Source organism: Idiotropiscis lumnitzeri, chromosome 17, assembly GCF_059441095.1.
Source record: "Idiotropiscis lumnitzeri isolate Australia: NSW breed Sydney's pygmy pipehorse chromosome 17, RoL_Ilum_1.0, whole genome shotgun sequence".
Lineage (NCBI taxonomy): Eukaryota > Metazoa > Chordata > Actinopteri > Syngnathiformes > Syngnathidae > Idiotropiscis > Idiotropiscis lumnitzeri.
This window is the reverse complement of record NC_142407.1, coordinates 9,204,067-9,227,717: the sequence shown is the minus strand read 5'-3', so window position 1 is coordinate 9,227,717 and position 23,651 is coordinate 9,204,067. Positions and strand designations below refer to the sequence as shown.

Here is a 23,651-nt window from a genome sequence, read left to right as displayed (position 1 = left end):
TTATGGGTTGGGCGGATGACTCAATCCCTACCTACATAGCCGATGCACCTACCCTGAAGCTGACAAGTGGGATGGAGACGGCTCAGATGGAAGGATCGCCTCCTCAGTCCTCCTGTGAGATGGTACCTGCCCAAACATGTTGATTCTTTCCATGGGTGGCGATGGCGACTGGGATGCTGGATAGCTGGTTGCAGATGAAGCAAAGGCCATGTGGGAACGATAGCTAGGACTGGATCTTCTGCTACCCTGGCCTAGTGCAGGTGAGGAAGAAGGGGAAGATCTCCTTGAGAAGGTGACTGTGGAAGGAGGTAGGAGGGTAATCTCAGACATCTCTGCGGGTATGGAAGTTTGGATAATGTTTGGACGTGGCCGGGGACGTACAACGATCTCAGGAGATCCCTCATGAGAACTAAAAGGGCTTTGGGTGAGAGGGGAAAGTCGGGAGGGTTGGAGAACCACCTGATGCACACCAGAATCCATCCTACGAGCCTGTCTTGGACTGAAATGTGGAGTAGAATCAAACCATCGCGTATCCAGGCTACTGAGCGTGCTCGGTCTGATATGGGCCATTGGATCGGTGTAAGGCAAAACTGGAACACCCATACCGTGGCTTTTACGTCTTAGCTGCCCTAAATGAGCCTCTTTCATAGCTAAATGCCTGGCTGGAGAGCCATGAGGCCTAGCCTTGCTGGGGGACTTGCTTGAGTAGCTCTGTGGTGCTTCTAGTGGCAATACAGATGGATAGGTAGGCATTGGGAGTGAGGAAGTCTGGAAAGCACTAAGGGGAAGACCAGGGGGTGGGGGTGGATAGGGAGAATCGTGGCGGAGATGCAAGGAGTGGTGGGGCGGAAAAATGAATTGGGGTCCCTCCACAGTTGAAAATGTAAAATCCATTCCCCGCCAAAATTCTGGTGAATGGGACGAAGAAGCTAGCGTCAGAGGATAAGGGAAGCTAGAGACATATTGTGTGAAATCACCCTCCCCCATTTCTTCTGGAATCATAGAGTAACCAAAAGGACTTTCAGGCAGGTATGGAGGGGAGGACATGACAGAGCTAAGCGGACTGGTATCGGTCATGTAAAAAGGAGGTGGAGGATCATGATCCCCATGGGCGCCCAGGTAGCCATAGAAAGCTCTGTGATGGAGAGAGCCTCGAATCTGCCCCGTGGCCTGGAGTCGACTGCTCTCCATGATAGTCATACCTTCAAAGGGCTTCTGGAAACGAGGGCTGTAGGCTGGAGGCTGGAGGTAGGATTCATGACTGGAGATGGGTGAAATCTGGTGAGGCCGAAGCGGCGCCATAACTGGCGGAAGAGGCCTCAGGTCGTCATTCTCTTCATCTGACTGACGAAATTCAGGATAGAGATCGGATTCCTCCACAAAGGGAAAACCCTCGATTCGGCGGGGCTTGACAGAAAACTCTGCATCAGTGGGGTCAATGACAAAGCGGCCATCAGGGCCACGGCTGATGAGTTCAATCGGCGTTGTTGCTTCAGCCTCTTGCTTAGAGATCGTGTATCTCTTGCTTGTTATTGCTCTTTTGGTCTTCTTGTACAGAGACAACTCCTCCTTTCTCCCTGGACTTGGAGGTGGTTTCTTCCCATGTTGGTCATGACTATCTTCAGATGTTTCTGACAGGGATGTCTTTGATCGAATGCTTTCTGGACTTGCCTTTCCTGAAGATTGCCTGTGGAGAAGAATGGAATCCATGTGAAAATGTAAGGCAGGCAAGCATATTCAGAACCAGCCAGAACTGGCCCATTGGTTCAACCAACAGTAAATAGGAACATACCTTATGTAGGAATTATATCATATATTTGCTCATTCATTTCCATTCAAACAGTTATGGTGCATTTTTTTTCTGTGACAAATCCGGTAGGGGTACACAAAGGAGAGACTGTCTCGGTTGTACAATCCATGCATTGAAATGACAACAACAAATTTGTTTGTTAGTACTCATGCAAGGAAATACCTTTTTGTCCAACACCAAACCAAGAAAAAAAAACATAAAATGTTACCTGGCTGAAAGAAATTCTGTTTTAATTGTTTCTAATGATGTTTAAATTAAATTAACGTTTACACTTGTTTTGTATTACACTTAATACGAAATAAATTGGATCAGATTATTCAATTAATCGATGGAACAATCATTTAAAAAAATATTCGATAGTGACATAAATCAAGGTTCTAAATGATCTTTTTGTTGATACAGAGGTACAGTATAAAACATTTTTTGAGGAAACTTGTAAAAATGACAGTGAAATAAAATACAAATAACATAGTTGAGTGAACAAAATGGAAATTAAATACCTCTTGCCAACACAAACTAGTTTGTATATAAAAAATATAAAATTAAAGGTGACTCCAGTTCAGGAAAAGTTGGGGAAAATAGGACGGATAGGACGTTTTTTTGGGAATGAATACATAAACCTTAACTACCAAGGAACCAGGTTAAAATCACAAAAAAAGTATTTCAATAAACAACATGGTTTTGTATATATAGAAATACGTTTCGAATATTTTATTTACATGGCATTCACGTGACATTCCTCAATATAAGTAAATGCCTTTTGTCCCTTTTTATCCTTTTAAACTACGGGTACCGGGCACGGGTGTGTTATGACCAACAGGCAGGGGCAGGACATTCCGAGGATGGGGGCGTGACGTTTAGGTGGGGGGCTGGAAATTATGCGTCCTGCAATCTGATACAATTTGAATTTTTCTGAAAACCATATTGAATGGCACATATATAATGTACAACGGGGGAAATCACAATTCTAAGTCTCCTTGCGAAGGTCTAATCAGGAGTGCTGCTCAAATCTCAGATTCAGGAGGAGCAGCGTGGTTTTTGTCCTGGCCGTGGAACAGCTTACAAGATGTTTTGATCAAGAAGAAATCTCCTCTATATTCATCCCAGGAAAAAACACAAACAGTATTGTTGTTGCCTTGTGGGTGCATTCGACGCAGAGCATGCGGCAAGGTCAAATGTTTGGACCGGGAATTAAATAAAAGTGTAACAGGTGAACACAGTGTGATTTTTTTTTAGGGGATACTGTACTGTTTGGCACTCACTGGGCATTGGAAAGTTCAGGTTTGTACCTACTTGCATCCAGCCCCTCCCAAAAATGCTCAACACTGGGAATGAGGCTAAGTGGACTCCTGTAAAATTGGGGAGATCAGAAAGTAAGGCGGTATACGAGTGAAAAGGAGTTCTTGGAAAATACAGTAATTTGGTACTGGGATATACAGAAGTTAGGAATAGGAGTGTAACAGAGGTCATAATATTTGGGGTAACTGACAATTTATGGGAAGAACAAGAGAAAAGGTAAAGACTCAACCGTGGCTTATAAATACCGTTGAAGTGCAATACATGGCAACAAAATAAACACGGTAGAACTTAATGAAATAAGATGGTGTTTTCTTGGTGGGTCAAAATATTTCTATTTTTTAATTCATTTTTTTAATATTATGGTTTTCAATATTCGACTTTATGCATTGTAATAATCCCTTGCTCTCATCCAGTCCACTCAAGTCAGGTTGTGGAAGTAGCAGCTGAGAGAGAAGAGTAACTTCATGCATATTGTATTAAATAATATTTCATCGCTGTCCTGTGAAAAACGCGTCCAATTTTGTGAGTAAAAAAAAAAAAAAAGCTCACATTAATGGATGCAGAAACACCATTCACATAAAAAAAATAAAATAAAAAAAAATCTGAAAAAAGGGACAAAAGTGTTTTTCACATGACAGTGACGAGATAAAATCACCACAATTATTTGAGTTAAAGTTGAGATAATTGTTAAATAAATTAGTTTGGGCAACAACTAAATTACTAGTTGGTTGTGCTCTGCTCAGGAACACATCCAAGATATTTTCCAAGTTGTGGAAAAACTCTCCAGCAAAAATAAAGAATTTGCTCACACTGTTCGAATATGACTGGAAGGGCACGCATATGATCAGATTTATATTAATAGTTTCTTCATTTATATATTATGCCCGCACACTTGAATTGCAATTCACTTTAAATACTCAGATTTAGGATTTAAGGGTGAAAAGACGACATATAGGATTACCATGATTCCCCTCACTTGTCTTTTGAACCTCTGTGTTCCACTCTGATGGGCCTGACAGAACCTTTTTTCTGAGCAATTGTCCATATATGGCGTTTTTTCCATGTCATCTTTACAATTTATGTAAGATTAGAAGACCTGATGATTAATTACTGTTTCAAATGAGTCGTGTGTACTTACGGTGTTGCCATACTTTTTCTTAAGTGGGTAATGGAAAGAGGCGGGTCTGGAAGAAAAAAAAACAAAAAAAGGAAAATTCCACTGGTTCATGTGTGATAATTTCAAACAACTCCAACACCTTTTCCGTTACCTTTTTTCTTTTTTAGCTTCCGCCTCCGCTGCTTATTGACAAAGCACGCTGCCATTGTGCTGAAAAGGATGGCCGCAGCCAAGAAGCAGATGGTGGCCACGATGCCAGCCACAACTGGTCGCGCCAACCCTGATTCCTCAACCATCTCTGGAGGTGGAAAGAAGTCTGCAGAGTAAGAACAAAAGTCATGTCATAAATAATCAGAAAATGCCAGCGCATAATCCCAAAACTATTTTAATGGTGATGAGATACTAACATATAGAAGATATGATACGAATGTGATCTTGTCTTTAGGTCAGGTTTTTGGTCTAAGACGTATCGAAGGAGCGGCACGGTGGACGACTGGTTAGTACGATGGGCTCACAGTGCAGAGGTCGTGGGTTCGATTCCAGTTCCCGCCTTGCTGTGGGGAGTTTGCATGTTCTCTCTGTGTCTGCGTGGGTTTTCTCCGGGTATTCCGGTTTCCTCCCACATGCATGGAAGGTTGCTTGAATACTCTAAATTGCCCTTAGTTGTAGCGCGTATGGTTGTTCGTCTATGTGTGCCCTGTGATTGGCTGGCAACCGGTTCAGGGTGTACGCCACCTACTGACTGAAGATAACTGAGCTCCAGCGCCCCCCCGTGACCCTTGTGAGGGGAAGCGGTACAGAAAATGGATGGGCGGACGTATCTAAGGACCAGTCAACAATTACGGATCAAATTTTAATAGCAACCTAACCCAAGAACCTTCAAGGAGAAAAATATTTACAGACACACGCGCACACACACATGAAACTACACTTTCCCTGTTGGACGACTGTCGTGGTAAGACGAACGTTTCGATACATCTTTCTGGATTAATCAAGAGTGTGATAGACAATCACATGGGACAAGTGAACTTTCGGGATTTATTAAGGGCCCCAATGATTGAGGTTAAAAGACTGAATTATTGTTTTTTTGTGCAGACTTTTTTTTTCCAATTCATAATTTTTCATACAAATTATTTATTTCACCGTTGTGATAATATATGCGTTGCTATGCAACAGTAAATCTGTGTTTGCAACATTATTGTTGTCCAAAACGTATGGCACTATAAGTACCTGAGTTCTTCTGATGCTAGTCCAACTCGACCAAATTTTAATTGATGGACTTATTGTACCGTTTTAGAACTTAAACGGCAAAGGGAGTTACACACGTCACTATGACGTTGCTAATTTTATGCATCATGACCCAGCAAAGAATTATATAATCTAACGGTTGGGGGCAGCAGAGAATTTTGAGAGCACTTCAGCCAGTCAGAAACTCTCGTGACTGTTTGCGGCTTTGAGCAACTGTGATGTACTCAGTAATCACTTCAAACAAGTTTTTGAGAGGTTTAATTTTAGATGAAAGCTGGCATATTGCGACTATAAATGCTTGCAGGATGCGTCTTTGAATGCCGAGCGTAATCATCCAAGCGGGTCTAAAGCAGAGATACCCGAATTCAAATGCGAAAGGTCCACTAGATTGTTTTCTTTAGGTCAAAGGTCAATTGAATGGGTTGGTCAGGACACATTAGCATTATTATTTTAATTTTTTATTTTAGGGGGATTTCCACCTTATCATGCCATTGCATCCATTGCAGAATGTCTTACCCGTACTGGACACACCGACAATGTTGCTCGGCTCACTGATCGTGTCGTCCATGACGGCCATGACGCGGAACTCATACCAGGCCTCCTAAGAGAACAAGAACAAGAATGACAAGGTTCAACCATTATGAAGATTCTACCAGCTAGTTTTAGCCAAGCAAAGCAAATATTTCAATTTGTGTACATCACACAAAACCGAGGAAGCAAGCTGATACCCCATGAGCCGATCTCACATCCCAATGTCGCTGCCATTCCAGCAAAAGACAGGACGATAGAGATTTTAGGTAAGTCTGCCCGTTAGCTTTTTTAGAAAAGCAATTTCATAGTGAAAGTGTGTTCGGAAAATAAATAATGTCATCGTTCAGCATTCAAAAGTTGATTTATTTAACATTTGTGAAGTGCATGCAGATGGTTGTCAGCTGATCCTCTAATTTGGATGTGTCTTGATAGACAAATCACAGGCCAGATACGAAAATATTTCTGGACTGATCACATCACTCTTGATACGTCATTTTATTTTCCTGTGCTGTTTTGAGACGTGTTCCCAAGAGCACCTGGTAAAAATGCGTCTATCTAATTTACTACATCTACTTTAGCCGTGGGCAAACTACGGCCCGGGGGCCACATGCGGCCCGTTAAACGTTTTAATCCGGCCCGCCAAACTTGAAAAAAAAATCAAATGAATAAACTTTATTAATGTTTTATTTTCTAAATACTGTGGTTTTTCTATGACATATATATTATTGTAATGCTTTTGTTCACTTTCATTATAAATTAATTAATGTATTTTTTTTCTCAGATGAGGCTACCAAAACGCTGCATCCATCTGCTCCTGCTCTGGCCCCTCTGTCAAATTTTAGAACCCATTGTGGCCCGCCAATCAAAAAGTTTGCCCACCCCTGATCTAATTTATTTCTTTGACTGACATAGCACAATAAACATCACACAATACTTCAATAACCATAACAAACTTTTAAAAAAAACGTGAATATCATTGCAGTGGAATAATAAACCAGTAGAAGAAGAGGTATTCAACCTAGTAGGTGTGCGTCGACACGTGAGAGCGTGTAGGAGAAATGTGAGTGGGAGTTTTCAGTTTGATGGAAGGAGAGATAAAAGCCTCAGCATGACGCTGCGTGTAGATTAAAGACAGAAGCGCACACATAATGTGTTTTTACGGCAGAATCATTTTGGCAAGCTGTTGAAAAGAAATCAATGTGACATCAAGAATGATAGCGATAGAACTCACTAGTCACTAACGATATGTTGATTTTATTCTCACACAAATATTTTTTCAGGAGACTTGTCATGAAAATGATATTCATGATTTACATTTTTACCTGCAGGAAGGGTGCAATTCAAGGTAGCTATTTTTTTTTAATCGTATGTTATATGATTTAAATCCATTTAACCAACCACCTGGCCCAGATCGTTGAACCTGGAGCTACCAGAAAAAAAAACACTCTTATTCCGCTTGCTGTTTTACCTGGATGAGGTCACGAGCAAGCAAATCCGTCTCGCCCGAGGGGATGCTGTCGTCCAGGACTTCCCATCGTTCCCCCAAGCGGAACTCCATAACGTAATGCTGGATCGGTGCTGTGTGATTGGCGGGCGGAATCCAGGTAAGCAGGACTCCTTGCTGCGTGCGATTGGCTGTGAGGCACCGTGGTGGGGTAAGCAGCACCAGTGGTTCAGGGGTACTTATAGGAAATACTGCAAGAGCAAATTTGGATTGAAATTCCATGGTTAAGACGTGCCTAAATTATATTTGAGACGTTGTAGCAGCAACATAACAGTGAGTCACTACTCGGTTAGTCTTTAATTCTGAGTGCTAAATTAACTCATTCACTACCATCCGAGTAAAAAAAAAAAAAAATACAAAAAAAAAAAAAAAATTTTTAAAAATTAAAAAAGGATCTTTGACGTCTTCAGCCGTCAATGGCAGTAAATGAGTTAACTTATTCTAATTCCATGCAGTATTTGGTCAAAAAATGTAACACACACAGTAATAGCAATTTATTGTTCACGAATAACAGATAAAATCATATATATTAATGAATATGGAACTGTATAATTTATTATTACAACCCAAAATGTAGGTCCTTGAATTTATTTGAATTATACTCATTATTATGCCTCAGGATAAATTCAACTCACACTCGATGGTATATTTTTGTTGCACACACAAAGAACCAGGTTAAACAAATGAAGGCAAGCAAGGAGACACGTCAGAGTGAAATCAGTGCACAAACTTTGAACACCAGATCTTTTTGTCCTTGGCCAGAGGCACCAAATATACTCACCTAATGTGTTCACAGTGACAACCTCGCTGAAGGGTCCCGTGCCAAGCTTGTTTTGGGCTAGGACGCTGCACTGGTATGTTGTCTCGGGCTCCAAGCCAGGCACCAGCATCCACTCTTGGCCTCCTGGCACGGGTACTGAGAGCCAGTCATGTGGACCTAAACGCTCCCTTTTTAGCCTGCACATGAGTCAGGTTCAGAGGTGAGCTGGACAGGCAGGACCCCGTCTGACTTTGCAGGATATAATGCAATACCCATGTAATTTAGTTATTAGTTTCCTTCTTGTGTTATTTCTAGTTATACTGTATGTAGATTGCTTTATTACAGCTGCAGCTGTTGTGAAATGCGCTATATAAATAAAGTTGTAACCCCGTTCACTCACAGAAGACACTGATCACATCATCAATCGCACTTTCACTTGATGGTGAGCCCATGCTGCAGTTTGCGTTGCGTATTGCCGTTTGCCCATGCCATACATTCAGGAGTTGATATATGATTAGCAAAAAATGCACATGCAGCAGTTGCAACAATCTTGTCAAAACAACACCTCTGAGTACATACGTAGATTAATTAAGAGAAGCGCATCGCTAGCTAATGTGTGATCAATAACATCGCGTCTGTTCATATACTGTAATGTAGTGATGGGAAAATGAAGCTTCAAATTTGCTTCATGAACCAGTTGCTGTATTTTTTAGTCCTGTTGGTTTAAATAAAGGGTTTAAAAAATGGCAAGTCAATGTGCGTTCAGCCCAATGTGGAACCTAGAGTGCCATCTACTGGAGTCCAAAAATACTACAACTGCTTCATGAAGCAGATTTGAAGCTTCATTTCATCCATCAGTACCGTAAAGGTGATTTCATTATCTCTGCCGTGCACAAAGTTCCAGAAAAGATTATATTTTTGGCTAGTTGTATTTATTTTTTTGGTGTTCTTGCTGCATCATACATCACTAAAAGCTTCTTATTCATGTTGAATGGCAGCCTTTACCCAATATATAAGGTCTACAATACATATATGCGCATTTTTGTTGCTATATATTATTATATATAATATATTATTTTTTTTGGTTTGTTTTTGTTTCGTAAAAATTATAATTACATTTTTGACATTCCACCTCAACTTAAAATTTCAAGTATTGCTTGAACGCTGCAGCAAGCATAAAGCAGCTTTGCAGAGATGTTAATCTTTGTGATTTAAAGGTCACGAGAACCTGTGTGCTACTACATGTCTCACTCGATACAGGTATGGCCAAATTGGTGCTGGGAATAATCTGTAGTGAAACATTGGAAGAAGAAATCGATGGGTTTGCGTTTCTAAAGAACCTACGATGTGTAGTGGTTGCATATGTAGCTGTCCTGTGAAAACCAAAGAAAAATGAAAAAATATATATTTTTCACTGGACAGCAACAATATGTAGTTCTAGTTTCTGCCCTCAATTACGGTAATGTTCCATAATTTAATTAATGCATATAAAGTGTGAGAAACTGTTTAGTTTACATTGTCGGGTTTTCAAAATACATCGAGTACAGCATATGAACTACAGTCAAGCAGAGCAAAGCGGCAGCAGCAGCAGAGTTTAAAGGTAAATGGGGTAATTAGGATAGTCAGGGTGCAGATTTGAGAAACACCAACTCAATCTGTATTTAATATCAATTTTAGAAATAAACACTACGAGAAGAAAAAGCAGGAAGCGAAGCAGGCTGGGATGACTCACACATGGCCGTACCAGACTGAGAATGTCTGCTGGAAGCCTCCGTCGTAGCCCACCACCCACGACACGTTGGCCCAGGTAGAGGAAGCCACCACGTGGACGCCGGTGGGTGCGTGGGGGCTTGTGCCTGCAGGGAGTGCAAACAATGGGATGTGTGTTGATTAAAGGACATGTGAGTCATTGAAACTCCCTCTGTCATGTTTATACCATAAAAAATATTTTTTCACATTACCAAACCCTAGACGGCCGGAATTTGTGTAATACTGTATAGTCGTGATGGGAAAATGAAGCTTCAAAATTGCTTCATGAACCAGTTGTTGTATTTTTGTGTCCTATAGATGGCACTGTTGGTTTAAATAAACGGTTTAAAAAAATGGCAAGTCAGTGTGCGTTCAGCCCAATGTTGAACAGAGAGTGCCATCTAGTGGAGTCCAAAAATACTACAACTGGTTCATGAAGCAGATTTGAAGCTTCGTTTACCCGTCACTACTATATCGTATACGTGTTTTATTGCTCTTTGTTATCTTGTAGCCTTGTTTGTAAAACTGTGGCAGAAGCAAAAGACAAAAAGTGTGCGTTTTAAACTATATGAACTATATTGACAGTTACGTCACAACGAGTGCATATGCGTCACCTATGACTTGGACATGCGTGCTGGCAGTGATGCTCGTAGCAACGTTGGTGGCGACACACTCCCATTCCCCATGGTCCTCCTTTGTAAGTGACTTGAACTGTAAGTTGCCTCGAGGCAGAACATTGTGCTTGCTTTTACTGGGCTTTCCGACCTGCAGATCACGCAAACATAAGACAAATAAAGCCGATTAAATACTGTTGAACCCAATCTCATTTTTTTAATATCTCACAGTTTTTTAAGCCCGTGCTGACGGTCTGGAGGCAAAAATAGTGAAGATAGAAAACTACCGGCTGGAATAACTCATCTGAGGATCAATAAGACCCCATATCTTCTGTTTTTCATTTCACATACACACATATTCCATATAAATCCTTTTCGGGCACTAATCCTGGTCACAGTTGAGCCTGAACATCAGTCAATGAAAAGGAAAATAGATAAGCAACAATTCCAACTCACATCGGTTTTAAATTAACCTACATGCATGTTTGGAATGTCTGAAAAATGTGTCTACACAGCCTCATTATAACAAAAATAAAGATCAGAATATTTATTAAGTACATGCCATAATCAAGGTGTCACAATCACACTTAAAATTGTTTGACCTGGGTCAGGGTTTATACTACCGACCCTAAATGAACGAATAAGTAATATAAAGAATACGTAATAATAAAGAATACTGTGTCAATACTGTGTTGTTACAGTGAAAAAAAGGCATTTAATTAATGGTGTTAAATTTTAAATATTCCTTGCTGTGACTGTAGACTTATTTGAATATAATCTAATATATTCGAAATCTAACATAAAAAAATAACTGTCATGTCTAGGTCACCCGGCCCCACATAATTGCATTATGTTATTTAAGCAAAAAAAAATAAAAATAGAAAAATCAACTTAATGTTACTGTCAATCAAAAGTGAAATTCAGCCAATATATGATATAAGGTTGCATATGTTCGTAAGGGTGTGAACTCAGGCGACGCATACCTTCCTCCATGTTATATTGGGAAAGGGGTCTCCTTCTGCCTCGCATGGGATAACCAGTTCTCTCCCAGCCTCTTGTCTGTACTCCCCTCCAGGGACCACCGAGAATTTGGGAGGGTCCTGAACAAGTTCCAAGTCAGAATAGATCAGTGTCGCAAATATACAATTTTGTTTGCATACCCTTCCGCATCAAAAATTCAGACTTGGAAAAAAATAAATAAATAACTCTCAAAGCCTGGCACCAGGAAACAAGCTAATGGACATTTAAATGTCATCTCACGGCATTGACCTGAAATGTTGCGGCCAGAAATTTGTAGATATCACCATTGCTAATGAGATTTTACTCTTAGAATGCGTGACCTTTGACAAACATTTCCGACCAGAAGAAAGAATGCCATTCCTTATTATCATACATCACAGCTATTATTAATAGAATTATTCAAAAGTGTCATCTGGGGTCACCATAAACATCTGTATTATTGTCTGGGAGTCTGGATGACAACCCACCGATTAACTATATACAAAATATTTTAAAAGGATAGAAGCATGCATTTGTAGTTATTTTAAAACAGTTTGGAGCACCTAAAAAAAAAATAAAAAATCTTCAGAAAACTGCCCCTGATAGGTGAGGTATCCCTACAGGGAAATGTTCCCCTTGAGGGACATCAGCTTCTGGAAGTTGGAGTTGGCCACGGCGGTCCTCTTTAGGCCTGAAGTGGTCGCCGGCTGTGAAGAACATCCTTTTTATGTCAGTTGAGCTCGGGAGGTGGGTGTTGTACTTGTACATTGGAAGAGGGAACACGAGACGCCTTCCAACCCTGGATGTTGCCAAGACTGCGCAGCAGAAGCGGAGCGCTCACGACAGACGCCAGCCGGCAGGCTGATGATATGACGCAACACGGTCACGCAGAAATTTCTGTAGAGTGGACGAGCTTAACGCGCAAATTTGTGCTGAAAATTAATAATTGGCGACTTATAAGGTCGACTTTGAGACGGTTCGTGAGTCGGCTGAAAATCGTTTCCGTCGGTATTTCAAAGTTTCCGTCAGTCATCGGTATAATACCTTTAGCACCAGGGGAGCGGGAGGAGACCATCCCATGGAACCCAGGGCGTTGTAAGGCATGCAGGTATAGGTGCCGAGAGAGTCCTCTGTCACCTCTGCCACGCGGATGCTCCCATCGTCCATTTGGCTCCAACCCGGGTACTGTAGACGTTATTAAGTCACAAATTTTAATTCTCTAATCCTTCTTCTTTTAATTCAATTTCATTAATGAAAACACACACATACTCATTCATCTTACCTTATCTATCCGTAGAGGGAGACCATCTTTCTTCCACTTAACTAACGTAACTGGCGGGTTGGCATCGACAGGACATCGGATAAACCCCGGCAGAGCAATGGCCACATAGAGTACAGATGGCATGTTTACAACACGAGCAGGATCTGCCCAAACACAAATCACAAGAAAGGACATGAAAACATTGGCGGTGTATTTGTTATTAGGGTCAAGTGATGATTGTAGGGAAGAGTGTATTCCCAGATGTTCTATGCGGAAAATTGACATTAAAATTGACTTATTTATGGTAGAGCCAGAAAATAATCCAAAAATTATAGCTTGTAGAACCCGTGATTGCAACATACGCCAAGAATCCCCACAGAACCTCATAAGTGATAGAAGCCAGTAAAAACGGACTGAATTATTCATTATGGCGTCGCCATCTGGTAAGGATAAGAACAACAGAGGATAATGGGTGTCAGAGGACAGGGAGATGGGACAAGAAATAACATAAAATGATGATTACGCCAGTAGAAGACAATTTTGGGCGGCTATAAGTAATAATGATAATTATAGATGTCGTAGAATTGTTTGCTTTCCAAGAGAGACTCAAGATATCGCCATGGGAATTGCTCCAGCAGTGTCCGACAGTCACAGAGATGATTTAGAAAGATATTGGGGACTACACACAATGAATGTCGTGGCGGCTATGGCTTTTATCTCAGTATGGAAAAGATTGCTTCATGAATTGATTATGTCCAGTAACGAACATGTGTATGAGCAAATTTACTTCGCCAGGATCTAATCATACGACACAAGTCAGTTTTTGAAATAAATCAATTATCTATCCCCATTTCAAAACATTCCTGGTTGTCAATACTCAATCATTTCCTAGTTTTGTAGAAATGGTGCTAATCGAATGACAGATTTATCTTACTAAAAAAAAAAATGGTGAATACAGCCTTTAAGGTTCTTTATTTGAAGAAAAAGGGGCATAAAAGACAATAAGTGGTAAAATTATGAAGAAAGAAAATATCAAATATTAGTAAGAGAGTGAAAAATGCTACCTAAATTAGGTCAATGATGTCCTCAAAGTAATAAGAAGAAGGTCGTGGAGGTCAGAGGAGGAGCGTGATAAGAACGAGAGTATACTATTGTGACAGAGGGCGGACAAGCGAGGCGGAGAGAGGGAGAGAGAGAGAGAGAAAGAGAGAGAGAGAGAGAGAGAGAGAGAGAGAGAGAAAGAGAGAGAGAGCGGTTACAGATGACGTAAGGTAGAGAGAAGCCACCAGAGGAGGTAGGAGTGAAGGAGGTAGTGTGACTCTGAGTATGATACCGACATCTGGTATTGCAAAAGAGTATAGATGGGGCAAAAAAAAAAAAAAAAATCAATATTTTAGGTTGTGTTAGGGAGGAACCGAGCGAATAAAGACACTATTGTGATATCGCCGGATTCAATTTGTAAACCCCCCCCAAGTCCAAACCGCCAGCTTGGCAGCACTCTGGCATAAAGCGCCCAGAGGAGTGCTGCAAGCACCACCACAGACAAGAATATCAGCCAAGTTTCTAAAAATAGCTCACAGCCACAGCCATCGCTTGCAGACGCCGCCATCACGCACGACCCGCTGGTTCCCACTGCAAGACATAGTTTTCCACTGGAAAGTACCTCATAGGCAGAGAGGCTGCCGTAGCAACGGTGGAATATTGTGAATTGTGGGAGAAATATTTAACTGAACATGATATGAACACAAAACCATCATAATAATTAGTACGGCATTAGAGTAGAGGCCACACAGCGGATCAAATCGGCATTAATAGATGTGAGAGAGCGAGAGAGAGAAAATGAGAGAGAGAGAGAAAGAGAGAGAGAGCCCTCTGCAGTCAAACAGAGAAACACACCTGCTCTAAGAGCAATGATGTAATCCCATCTCTCACCCTCCCTCTCGCTCTTTCCCAAGACTGGTGTTGCCCGCTTCTATTTATCACACACAGCACCCGCTAATGTATAACAATCTGAAGAGGCAGGCGAGTGAGGGAATGCAAAACATCTGTTGCCTTGACTACTGCCGGTGTCAGTACGGTATTACCATTCTGATCCACATAGGAGCCAGTGTCCAACTGTCAAAACCTGGTGTTTGTTTTCTGGAGTTACTTGTCTGGAGTGATGGATCACTGAGAGTGTGTTTAGAGGGGACAGCACGAGGAGGCGTATTTTTAGACACGGTGTACATACTTTACGCAAATGAATTGAGCAATTGTATTTTATGTCTCGCTCTTCAAAAATGGATTGTTTAAGCAAGTAATTGCTATAATCTCAAAAGATGTGTAGCCAAGATGGTACTTATTTTAAATACTTTTTTTTACAATACAGATTAACTAAATACCAACTGTGGAATCTTTAGAGCTGTTTCCATAGTTACTGGTATTTATGATGGCAAACAAATATTGATACCAGAGTGGCCGACCTATACAAATTCACTTTCCAAACAATTTACTTAATATTCAGAATTTTTAATTTTGGTCAGGAACAATACAGCGGGACTGGGTACAGGACGTGTGTGAATGTATCTGATTGGCTATCACAACTGTCTATCACTCACAGTGATTTTGAAGGCGTACTATGAAATCTGCCTGGCAACACAAGCTAGCTGAATTCTGACTGGATAAAAAAATAAAATACATCAGGCCCTTAATTGCAACACAGAGTTTGTTAGAATATATTCATTTATAGTGCTAAAAAAAAATTATGTTCCTAATTAAGGATTTATTTTCCAGTTCAGGTGCATTGCGTAGATCAATTTACTACTTTGAAATGATGCATACTAGTGAAGTAAAACATACCATTTTGGATAAGGTTGAAATAAAATCAATTTTAAAAGTGTTTGTTTAGATTTCTTCAACACAGTTCATTTCAAGTATTTATTTTTGTATTCACAGTATGAGATAATTTCACGAGATTGTTTCATAGTATTCGTATAGTGTATATTTTTGGGTTCCATTTCAAATTGCCACGTTATCGCCTTTAATTTAAGTTCCTCCCTCATTTACTCAAAAAGTCATAATGCTGGTACAAGCTGCAAAGTTTAACCGAAGTTGAATCTTAATTTGTATATACCTAAAAAAATTACACAAAAAGTATGATGCAAAGAGGAGAAGTTGGGGGAACAATTTTGCCAAGCAGGTCACTCACATTGCACAGTCAGGTAAGCAGAGGCAGTCGGTGGCAGACCAAGGCTGTTACTCGGAGCACAAGTATATTTCCCAGCATCCTCTGGCTTGACTTGCGCAATGATAAGAGAACCGTCGATCAGAACACTGACTCTGCGCTTTAGGTCGCTGTAAAAAAAGGAAGGGAAAAATAACATGCGTTTAAAATCTTATTTTATAATCAGGTCCATAATGTGCAGGAGATTTACAAGCATGCTCATAAAGGAAAATATGTAGCATTTGCTTTGAACTGCTCTGGATGTTTAATGCACTACTTTGTTTATTATTATTTTTTTTAATTTAGTGTCTGACTATTTAAGGTGCCTTTCGGACCAACAATCGTCTCTTGGGAAACTGCAGTGGTTCGTTTACGTTCAAACTCATCTTGTAGCAAACGCACGCTGTGATCATAAGATTACAATTCCAGTGACCCAGTAGACAGCTATAATCCCAGCGGCCTCATACTGGTTTGTTGGAGACTTCAATCTTGTCCGTCTTTCTCATCTACTGGCTGCTTCACACAACGTGCAAAAAAGAAGGAATCAATCTCGACACATCCTGTATGCTATAAATGGTAATGTTAATTTGAAAATAATATCTTTTTTATTTAGTTAGCGCTTTATTATTATAAATGTATTATTATTATTCATTTATTATTATTATTAATAATAATTTATTATTATTAATAATAATAAATGTATTATTATTATTATACTTTTGGTTACACTTTCCACAACAGCTGAGCATTCACGTTTTTCTTTTTGCAAGTTTCTCGTTTTCAGCGTCTGAAGTCAAAAGGAAAACATCAATTTTTTCTTGTCGCATTCGATATACATTTCTTTAGATTTTATCTGACAGAAAAGTGCAATAAAAATAATATGGTGTTTAGCGTAATTTTTTTACAGCCATGAGAGAAGTGTACAGTAGACAATGTTAATTTTGTATTCATCAGTGCACTATGCTCGAATAAGCCGAGATGGAAGAAGGGCTACTGTGATTAAAACCGAGCGTGAACGAGAAGTCTTGAGCGAAAATGAATGCTCCCAAAGAGGTCATAATTCTTTAGCCGGATCCACATTCGGAAAATTTCCCCTCCCACTATAATAATGCCTCCTAAGCAGTCTTTGAAAGAATATGGAGACTCATGACAAGTAAACCAAACAGAAGGCACACATAGGTGATGTGATGAACAATAATCAACCCCATCATAACTTTACTTCTTGAAAAAGACATTGTCTTCCTCCCAGAACCAGGAGTAGGTCAAGTTCCGGGGGTAGGCCTCCGCCTGGCAGGTGAAGAAGGCGTCTTGCGAGATGTTCACTGTAATGTTGTCTGGCGGCAATACAATGAAAGGCGGGCCTGGAGCAGAAAACAAATATGCAGTCAAAACTAAATTGTCCAGTCCTTCTTGCTTTGACAGTAAAATTATGCACATAGTTAATAAGTATAAATATATAGTAATATGAACATTTGTTAGTGTTAGGGGGAAAAAAAAGAATCAAGGATAGAACAGCAGCATCAAAAATTATTTTTTGTGTCTCTTTTTGGACACAAAGAGATTAACACCAGCACATACACAGTTTCTCTTCAGTGTCATCACAATTATTCTGCACTCAGAAAAGGATTATGACAATTTATCAAGTGATCCTTGCTATGCCAGATGGATGATCCTCCTGGCACACATTTTAAAAAAAAAAAATGAAAAAAATTTTGATGTTGTGACTTTAACACACACTTCAACCATTTTACGTGTTCACAATAACTTGCAAACACTGGATCATTGAATTCACCTAAGGTATTTGATATCCAGATAATATTACTGCAAGGATACCCCCATAAACACACACACACACACACACACACACACACACACACACCCCGACACACAGACTGCTCGTCCCATATGTTAGTTTTGATCTGTGGTCCACATTCTGATCCTTTAACAGGCAGAGTATTTCCATCTGCCACCCCTTAGCCAGACAAGCAGTGTGTGCGTGCACGTGCGTGTGCGCATGTGTGCCAACCTGCCCTATTTGGAACCAACTGCGCGCTGGAGATTTGCTCGCACTGTCGTCTCTCAGTTGATCTCCAGCTCAGTGGCTTTCCAGGAGGACCTCTATTAATCCATCTCTGCTATAAACTATACACAGCCGGTCAATTGAACGTAGGGGCTTATTTTAGGCCAATAGCCGAAAAAGAAAATACATTTTCAGGGGCTCCAATATTGGTGACTTTAAAATGTCGTTTAAATTTACGTATCAGTGAGCCAGTAGTATTTACGCATCTTTAACTCATTTAGTCCCAACCATTTTCACTGGAACAACCCCCTCAATCCCAGCGTTTTTATGGAGTTGGACTGATGAGGTCATTGTCAAGCATTTTACTGAGTAAATTGAAACTTTAACAGTACTCGTCATCTGCGTTTGCATCGCTCGAGGTCTCAGGCGAAACGACCCGTGAGCCACGTGTGCCACGCGTCACTCCAGGGCTGCTTCTTTCGTTTGTTCGACAAACAAAGCATCTTGCTTGGATGTGGATACTTTTTTCATCACTATTACAACTACGCTGCTCTCTCTGCGCTCGCCACGCTACACCACCACGCCGACTCCGACAAGTCCTCTTTTTGTTCTTCGTCAACATGACCCTAGTGTGCCTATTGGCTGATCTTGTTTTTTTTTTTTTTTTTTTTAAATAACATTGCAGTCAAGCCTCATCCTTCAGTCAGAAGTTGCGAGAGAACCTCCTGTACACTCTTGCCTAAAAAAGAACATAAGACGTATAAATACGTCTTTGGTATGCGGGTACTAAATTTATGAAGACTTAAATACCTTATACGTTTTACGGATTAAATGAGTTAAAGGAGGTAATATGCATATTTTTGGCGGAGAAATTGGACACCTCTCAATTGATTGATCTGCAGTGGGGCTACAATCCAAAAATTAAATGAGGTGGGGAATATTTGCAGCACAATCTGATTGGGTAAACCTGAGCAAATTAAAGGTTAAACAATGTGAAAATAACACAGAGTTACAGCTTCTGGAAAAGTAAAAGCACAGATTTGTGTTTGTCATTAGATTTTGTGTAAAATGAATTATTCATTTCCAAAAAGACTCTTGTTTTTTTGTGGCGAATAGCCGTTTGATATATAGCTTTAGTTACAAAAACTGACATTTCATTTCCAGCTGAGGGCAAAACCTTCACCTATTAATGACTTTTCTTTTCTTGACTTCTTTTTTGTACACAAGGCTCCTAAAAAATGTTGATTGAAGCGTACTTGGTGGTGTTCCCTAAATTGCATTAATAATGATCTGGACCCCCCACTCCTAATAACACAATTGCAAGGTTGTATAATAAAGTACATTATAAGATAATGCATACATGAGTGAAAATACAAAAGCGTTCTGCACAATAATTTGGATCATGAGCTCATATGAGCAAAAAAGACGTGATCACCTGTAGAAGACGAGCATGAATGCGCACATGAACCCCGACTGCATCAAGTCTGATGCACTGTCCATACTGTACAACAAGCAGCTACTTTTCAATAGCCGCCCGTTGCAACTTCACAAATTTGGGTAATTTACTTCAGGTGAAGAGATCTCTTTCTTATGACTAAATGCGTAAAACAAGCACTAGACGATGTAAACAAAGGCGCTACCTACCTTGAACTAGCAGCCGTGTTGTGTGAATGGCCTCTCCTTGGGGGCTAAAGGCTCGACATGTATAGGCACCACGATCCTCTCGGTTGATGGACAGCACTGTCAAACTTCCATCAGATACCTGAACATGGAAATATGTGGCGGTAAATATTGATTATAGTGTAAAATATTTTTGCTTTCCTTCCTTCCATTCAATTAATTGAGTTTGTGTCGGTATGTGCCAGATCATCATCATTTGTTCTTCTGATGAAAGTATTTTTTTTTTTTTGTGTCGAACAAACTTGGGCTGGTAGACTCGCTTTTTATTCTTTTTTTTTAATGAATAGAAGACTAACCTTGGCTTACTCTTTTGAGAAACTCAATTTAAAGGCAATAGAAAAAAAATGTAAACTCCGCTCTGCTCCAATGCCAGGTTTTAGACCAACGTGAATCATTTCAAAACATTTTATATTATTATTTAACCTTAACATTCCCACATGCGCTGCTTTTTCGTTTGTAATCAAAGACTTTGTATTGCCGCCCTAACCCACAGCACACATATAAATATAAAGGATGGGATGAAACTGTTGGCCTCTTGGGAATCTCCTGACCAGCTTTTTTTCTGGTTGTCATCAATTATGATTGCGTCTCGTTTTTCGTATTGTCACCATTATGCCATATTTTCTCCTCATGATGATAACAGTCTTCACTGGGTTCCATGTTATAATGTCTCGGAAATTCTTTTGTTGCCTTCTCCTGACTGACACTTCTGAACAACAGCAGGTGTGGCTGGGGGGGAAACCACATCATCCACAAGCACCGTCAGCACCGGGCCCACCCAAGGATAACGACGGAGATATCTTCTAATAGCCTCAGTTTTATTTCTCTTGAGGCAGATTTTATTGACCCATAAACATCAGGGATGGCAACAGAAAGCGAACGCAAGAGGAAGGTTAAACGGTGGCAGGTGTGTGCTGACTCCCATTTAATAGGAGTTTAAGCGTGTTTGGTTCATTCGCAACACAGCCAAATCCCAAATAATAAAAATAAGATGAACACACTTGTGAAGCCGTCATTATATTGCTTTTATTGCCCGCCCTATAATATATATATATTTATAATTTTAATTTTTAAGCTTACATTAACTGTAAGTAACACCAAATGAAGCTAATTTTGTCTCTCGGAGATGAATATTATTGGAAATGGGTTTTAATTCCACTTTAATCTTGCTTGTGCTTTGGTTTATGGTAAATCAACTGAATTAGTTCTTTTTAATTTGGAAATACGTGGAAGGAAAATTCAGTTTGTAAAAAAAAAAAAAAAGAAAAAATCTGATTTGAGATGTTGCGTGGTGTGTTTTAAAAAAAAAGTTTCACAGACTTTGTTTATCACTTTCAAATCTATCAAAAGGAAAATTCAAGTCAAATGCACTTTAAAATTTCCATGTCTTGGATAGTGTGGTTTTGAGCACAACGCTACAATACAGTAGGCTAGGCGCATTCCTTCCACGTGAGATATTAGATTATGATGATGGGACACGAGTCGCAAGTTTATGCTTTAAATATTAATACCTTATACTTGGCACTGGTGACCAGAAGGTTGCCGTCTCGCAACCAGCTGACCGAAGGTTTGGGGTTGCCAAAGGCAATGCAGGTCAAAATGATGCTTCCTCCCTCCTTAGCCTCAACATACTGAGGTGGTGTCTCTGTGAATGTGGGAGGGGCTTGGGAGTTGCGGGGGGAGAAAAGCGAGGGTAAAAATATTAATAAAGTGTTTTTTATCAAAATCCTGAATATTTGGCGATGCAACATTCTCATTCACTCTTTGTGTAATGTAAATTGAGGGCTACATAATTAATTCCAGATTTTCTTACAAGTGTGCACGTGAGATAAAACAATGGACGTCATAATTTTGATTGCCCCTTGAGTCATAGAATTCAGCATTCCACCAACAATAACAGGAAAACTGCAAATGATCGGAGAAGATTCCAGAACAGCAAACGAGACCTCAATATTTCCAGCCATCAGTTTTCAACACTTGTCCTCAATCGGATCACGGACCAGCCACAGAACCAATCACAAATGATAATATCACTGTCAGTGATTCAATACAGATTTTGTTCAGCCATAATTCCTATTTTAATATCCTAATTCCAATCACCTTCATACTGAATCTGATCTGCTTACAAATGTAATCCGGTAGCATCTGAATTGCAAACCGGGATTTAATCTTTTTGCCTGCAAATATAACCCAAGCCATGCCACTGTTTTGTATGCGTCTATATAGCATAGATGGAAACAACTGAATAAAAGATAGAAATCCAGTAAGAGACTACAGAAACTTCACTGGCTACCTATTCCACATCCAGTTCAAAATCCTCCTCCTGAATTTTCTGATTCAAGTCAGAATGTGCGTCATGTGAATGAGCGCTGCCTTCGAGCAGGACAACCAGAAATGTTTATGTGCGAAAGTTAATATTTAGCCAGCTGATGAGCATTTAATTACACTGTTTAGCAGTCAGCCAATAAAGCTCAGCTGGGCTGTGTATCAAGTTTTAAAAGACTAACAAAAGTGCACGGAGCTCTCAGGCTCAGCTGCCTGTCTTATAGTTCAATGAAATCAAAAATCTCTTTAAAGTTTACTGCAGCAAATAGTTTTCTATTAGTTGTGAGTTGTAGTAGACTGAGATCTATTCAAATTTCAGCAAAGTCTGTTGCCTTACCGTCCTCTGGTCGTGTGACTCGAGGTGAAAAAGCAAACAGGCAGCTTAGTGCTGATTGGCTGCTACAAACTGCAATCAATCAGATGGTGCTGTGGGCAGGCCAATCTGCTTCTGCAGGCAGGGCCACCAGCACAGCAGAGAGCAAGAGAAGTGTGCTGCAGCGAGCCATAAACCAGCTTTTAATTTACAGGCCTTGAAAATTAAAAATTGCCATTAATCGGCAAAAAGCCAAAGATTGGCCCGATAATCGGTCCAGCCGATAATTGGTCTATCACTAAGGATTTTGTAGCTCGCTACATGTCATCAAATTTTAATGTTCGCAGCCCCCACCGTATGAGTTACTATAGCTCAGGACCAAGACAGTTTCAAGCACAATGTAATTCTGAAGTGATGCCAAGCAGAAGGAAAAGATCTCCCGTCACTCATTCCCAATCATTTGTTTTTCAAAAACTACAATGAATAGAAAGGTCGGCAACAAGAACAGTCAAATTAAAAAAAAATAGGAGACATAATGTTTTCTGTTGAGCACAGGGGCACCGTGTCATGTCTTGAATGCACAGAGAAAGTAGAGGTGCTCAAGTATTCAGACGCCATTACTAGGGCTGAAACATAAATTGCATTTGCAGTATAATCGCGGTTTGACAAAACGCGATTTCCTAATTACAAAGGCTGCGAGTTGACTGGTCCTTAGTCTATTGAGAGCGGAGAGGAGGGGAAGAAGGGGACAGATTTCACAGAAGGCAAGGCTAGCGCTGCCGCTCTTGCTTTCAGTATGGTTTCCATCTCACGAGACATTGAGGAGAATATCTAACGTGCTTAATCTTTATAGCTTCGCATGGTTAAAATAAAAGACTTAGCGTGTGTTTTGTGTCGTTTCAGCTGCCATCATATGTCTGATGTGAGCTGCATATATAAAATACTTTTTGAGGCCTCCGAGAAATATTAATAATAATACATTCCTCCACTAAACAAAACTTCGGTTGCATCCTCCAGTCAAATGATTTGAAAATGGCAAGCGCCGTGCAAAGTTGTCAAACGGTCAAGCATTAAGAGGATAAACTTGGCCAAGTTTATCCGTTATTGAACTACATGTTGGCCTGTTTGACTGCTACTTCTTCTCTTTCTCCCTCTTCCTTGTGCCGAAGAAACAAGAGGATGACATCTTAGCCAAGGATTTAACAATACGCAACAAAAA

General features: G+C 40.2%; 1 protein-coding gene across 4 annotated transcripts in view; it reads right to left on the bottom strand.

The window, feature by feature from the left end:
- Nucleotides 1-23,651, bottom strand: part of igsf9bb (immunoglobulin superfamily, member 9Bb) — a 41,030-nt gene that overhangs the window by 6,005 nt on the left and 11,374 nt on the right. For 3 of the 4 annotated variants that reach the window (XR_015839594.1, XR_015839593.1, XM_088279624.1), the window contains exons 4-18: nucleotides 21,306-21,457; nucleotides 19,759-19,876; nucleotides 17,314-17,455; nucleotides 16,080-16,225; nucleotides 12,914-13,056; nucleotides 12,676-12,816; nucleotides 11,616-11,732; nucleotides 10,633-10,783; nucleotides 10,002-10,125; nucleotides 8,291-8,466; nucleotides 7,474-7,700; nucleotides 5,991-6,075; nucleotides 4,378-4,542; nucleotides 4,248-4,293; nucleotides 53-1,687 (exon numbers count right to left, since the gene is read on the bottom strand). Coding sequence is in view for 2 of the 4 variants with exons in the window: in XM_088279624.1 (XP_088135750.1) it covers nucleotides 53-1,687; nucleotides 4,248-4,293; nucleotides 4,378-4,542; nucleotides 5,991-6,075; nucleotides 7,474-7,700; nucleotides 8,291-8,466; nucleotides 10,002-10,125; nucleotides 10,633-10,783; nucleotides 11,616-11,732; nucleotides 12,676-12,816; nucleotides 12,914-13,056; nucleotides 16,080-16,225; nucleotides 17,314-17,455; nucleotides 19,759-19,876; nucleotides 21,306-21,457 (3,568 nt within the window). In the remaining 2 variants the exon portion in view is untranslated. The remainder of the gene's footprint in view (nucleotides 1-52; nucleotides 1,688-4,247; nucleotides 4,294-4,377; nucleotides 4,543-5,990; nucleotides 6,076-7,473; nucleotides 7,701-8,290; nucleotides 8,467-10,001; nucleotides 10,126-10,632; nucleotides 10,784-11,615; nucleotides 11,733-12,675; nucleotides 12,817-12,913; nucleotides 13,057-16,079; nucleotides 16,226-17,313; nucleotides 17,456-19,758; nucleotides 19,877-21,305; nucleotides 21,458-23,651) is intronic. The other variant, XM_088279625.1, reaches the window with a different exon arrangement.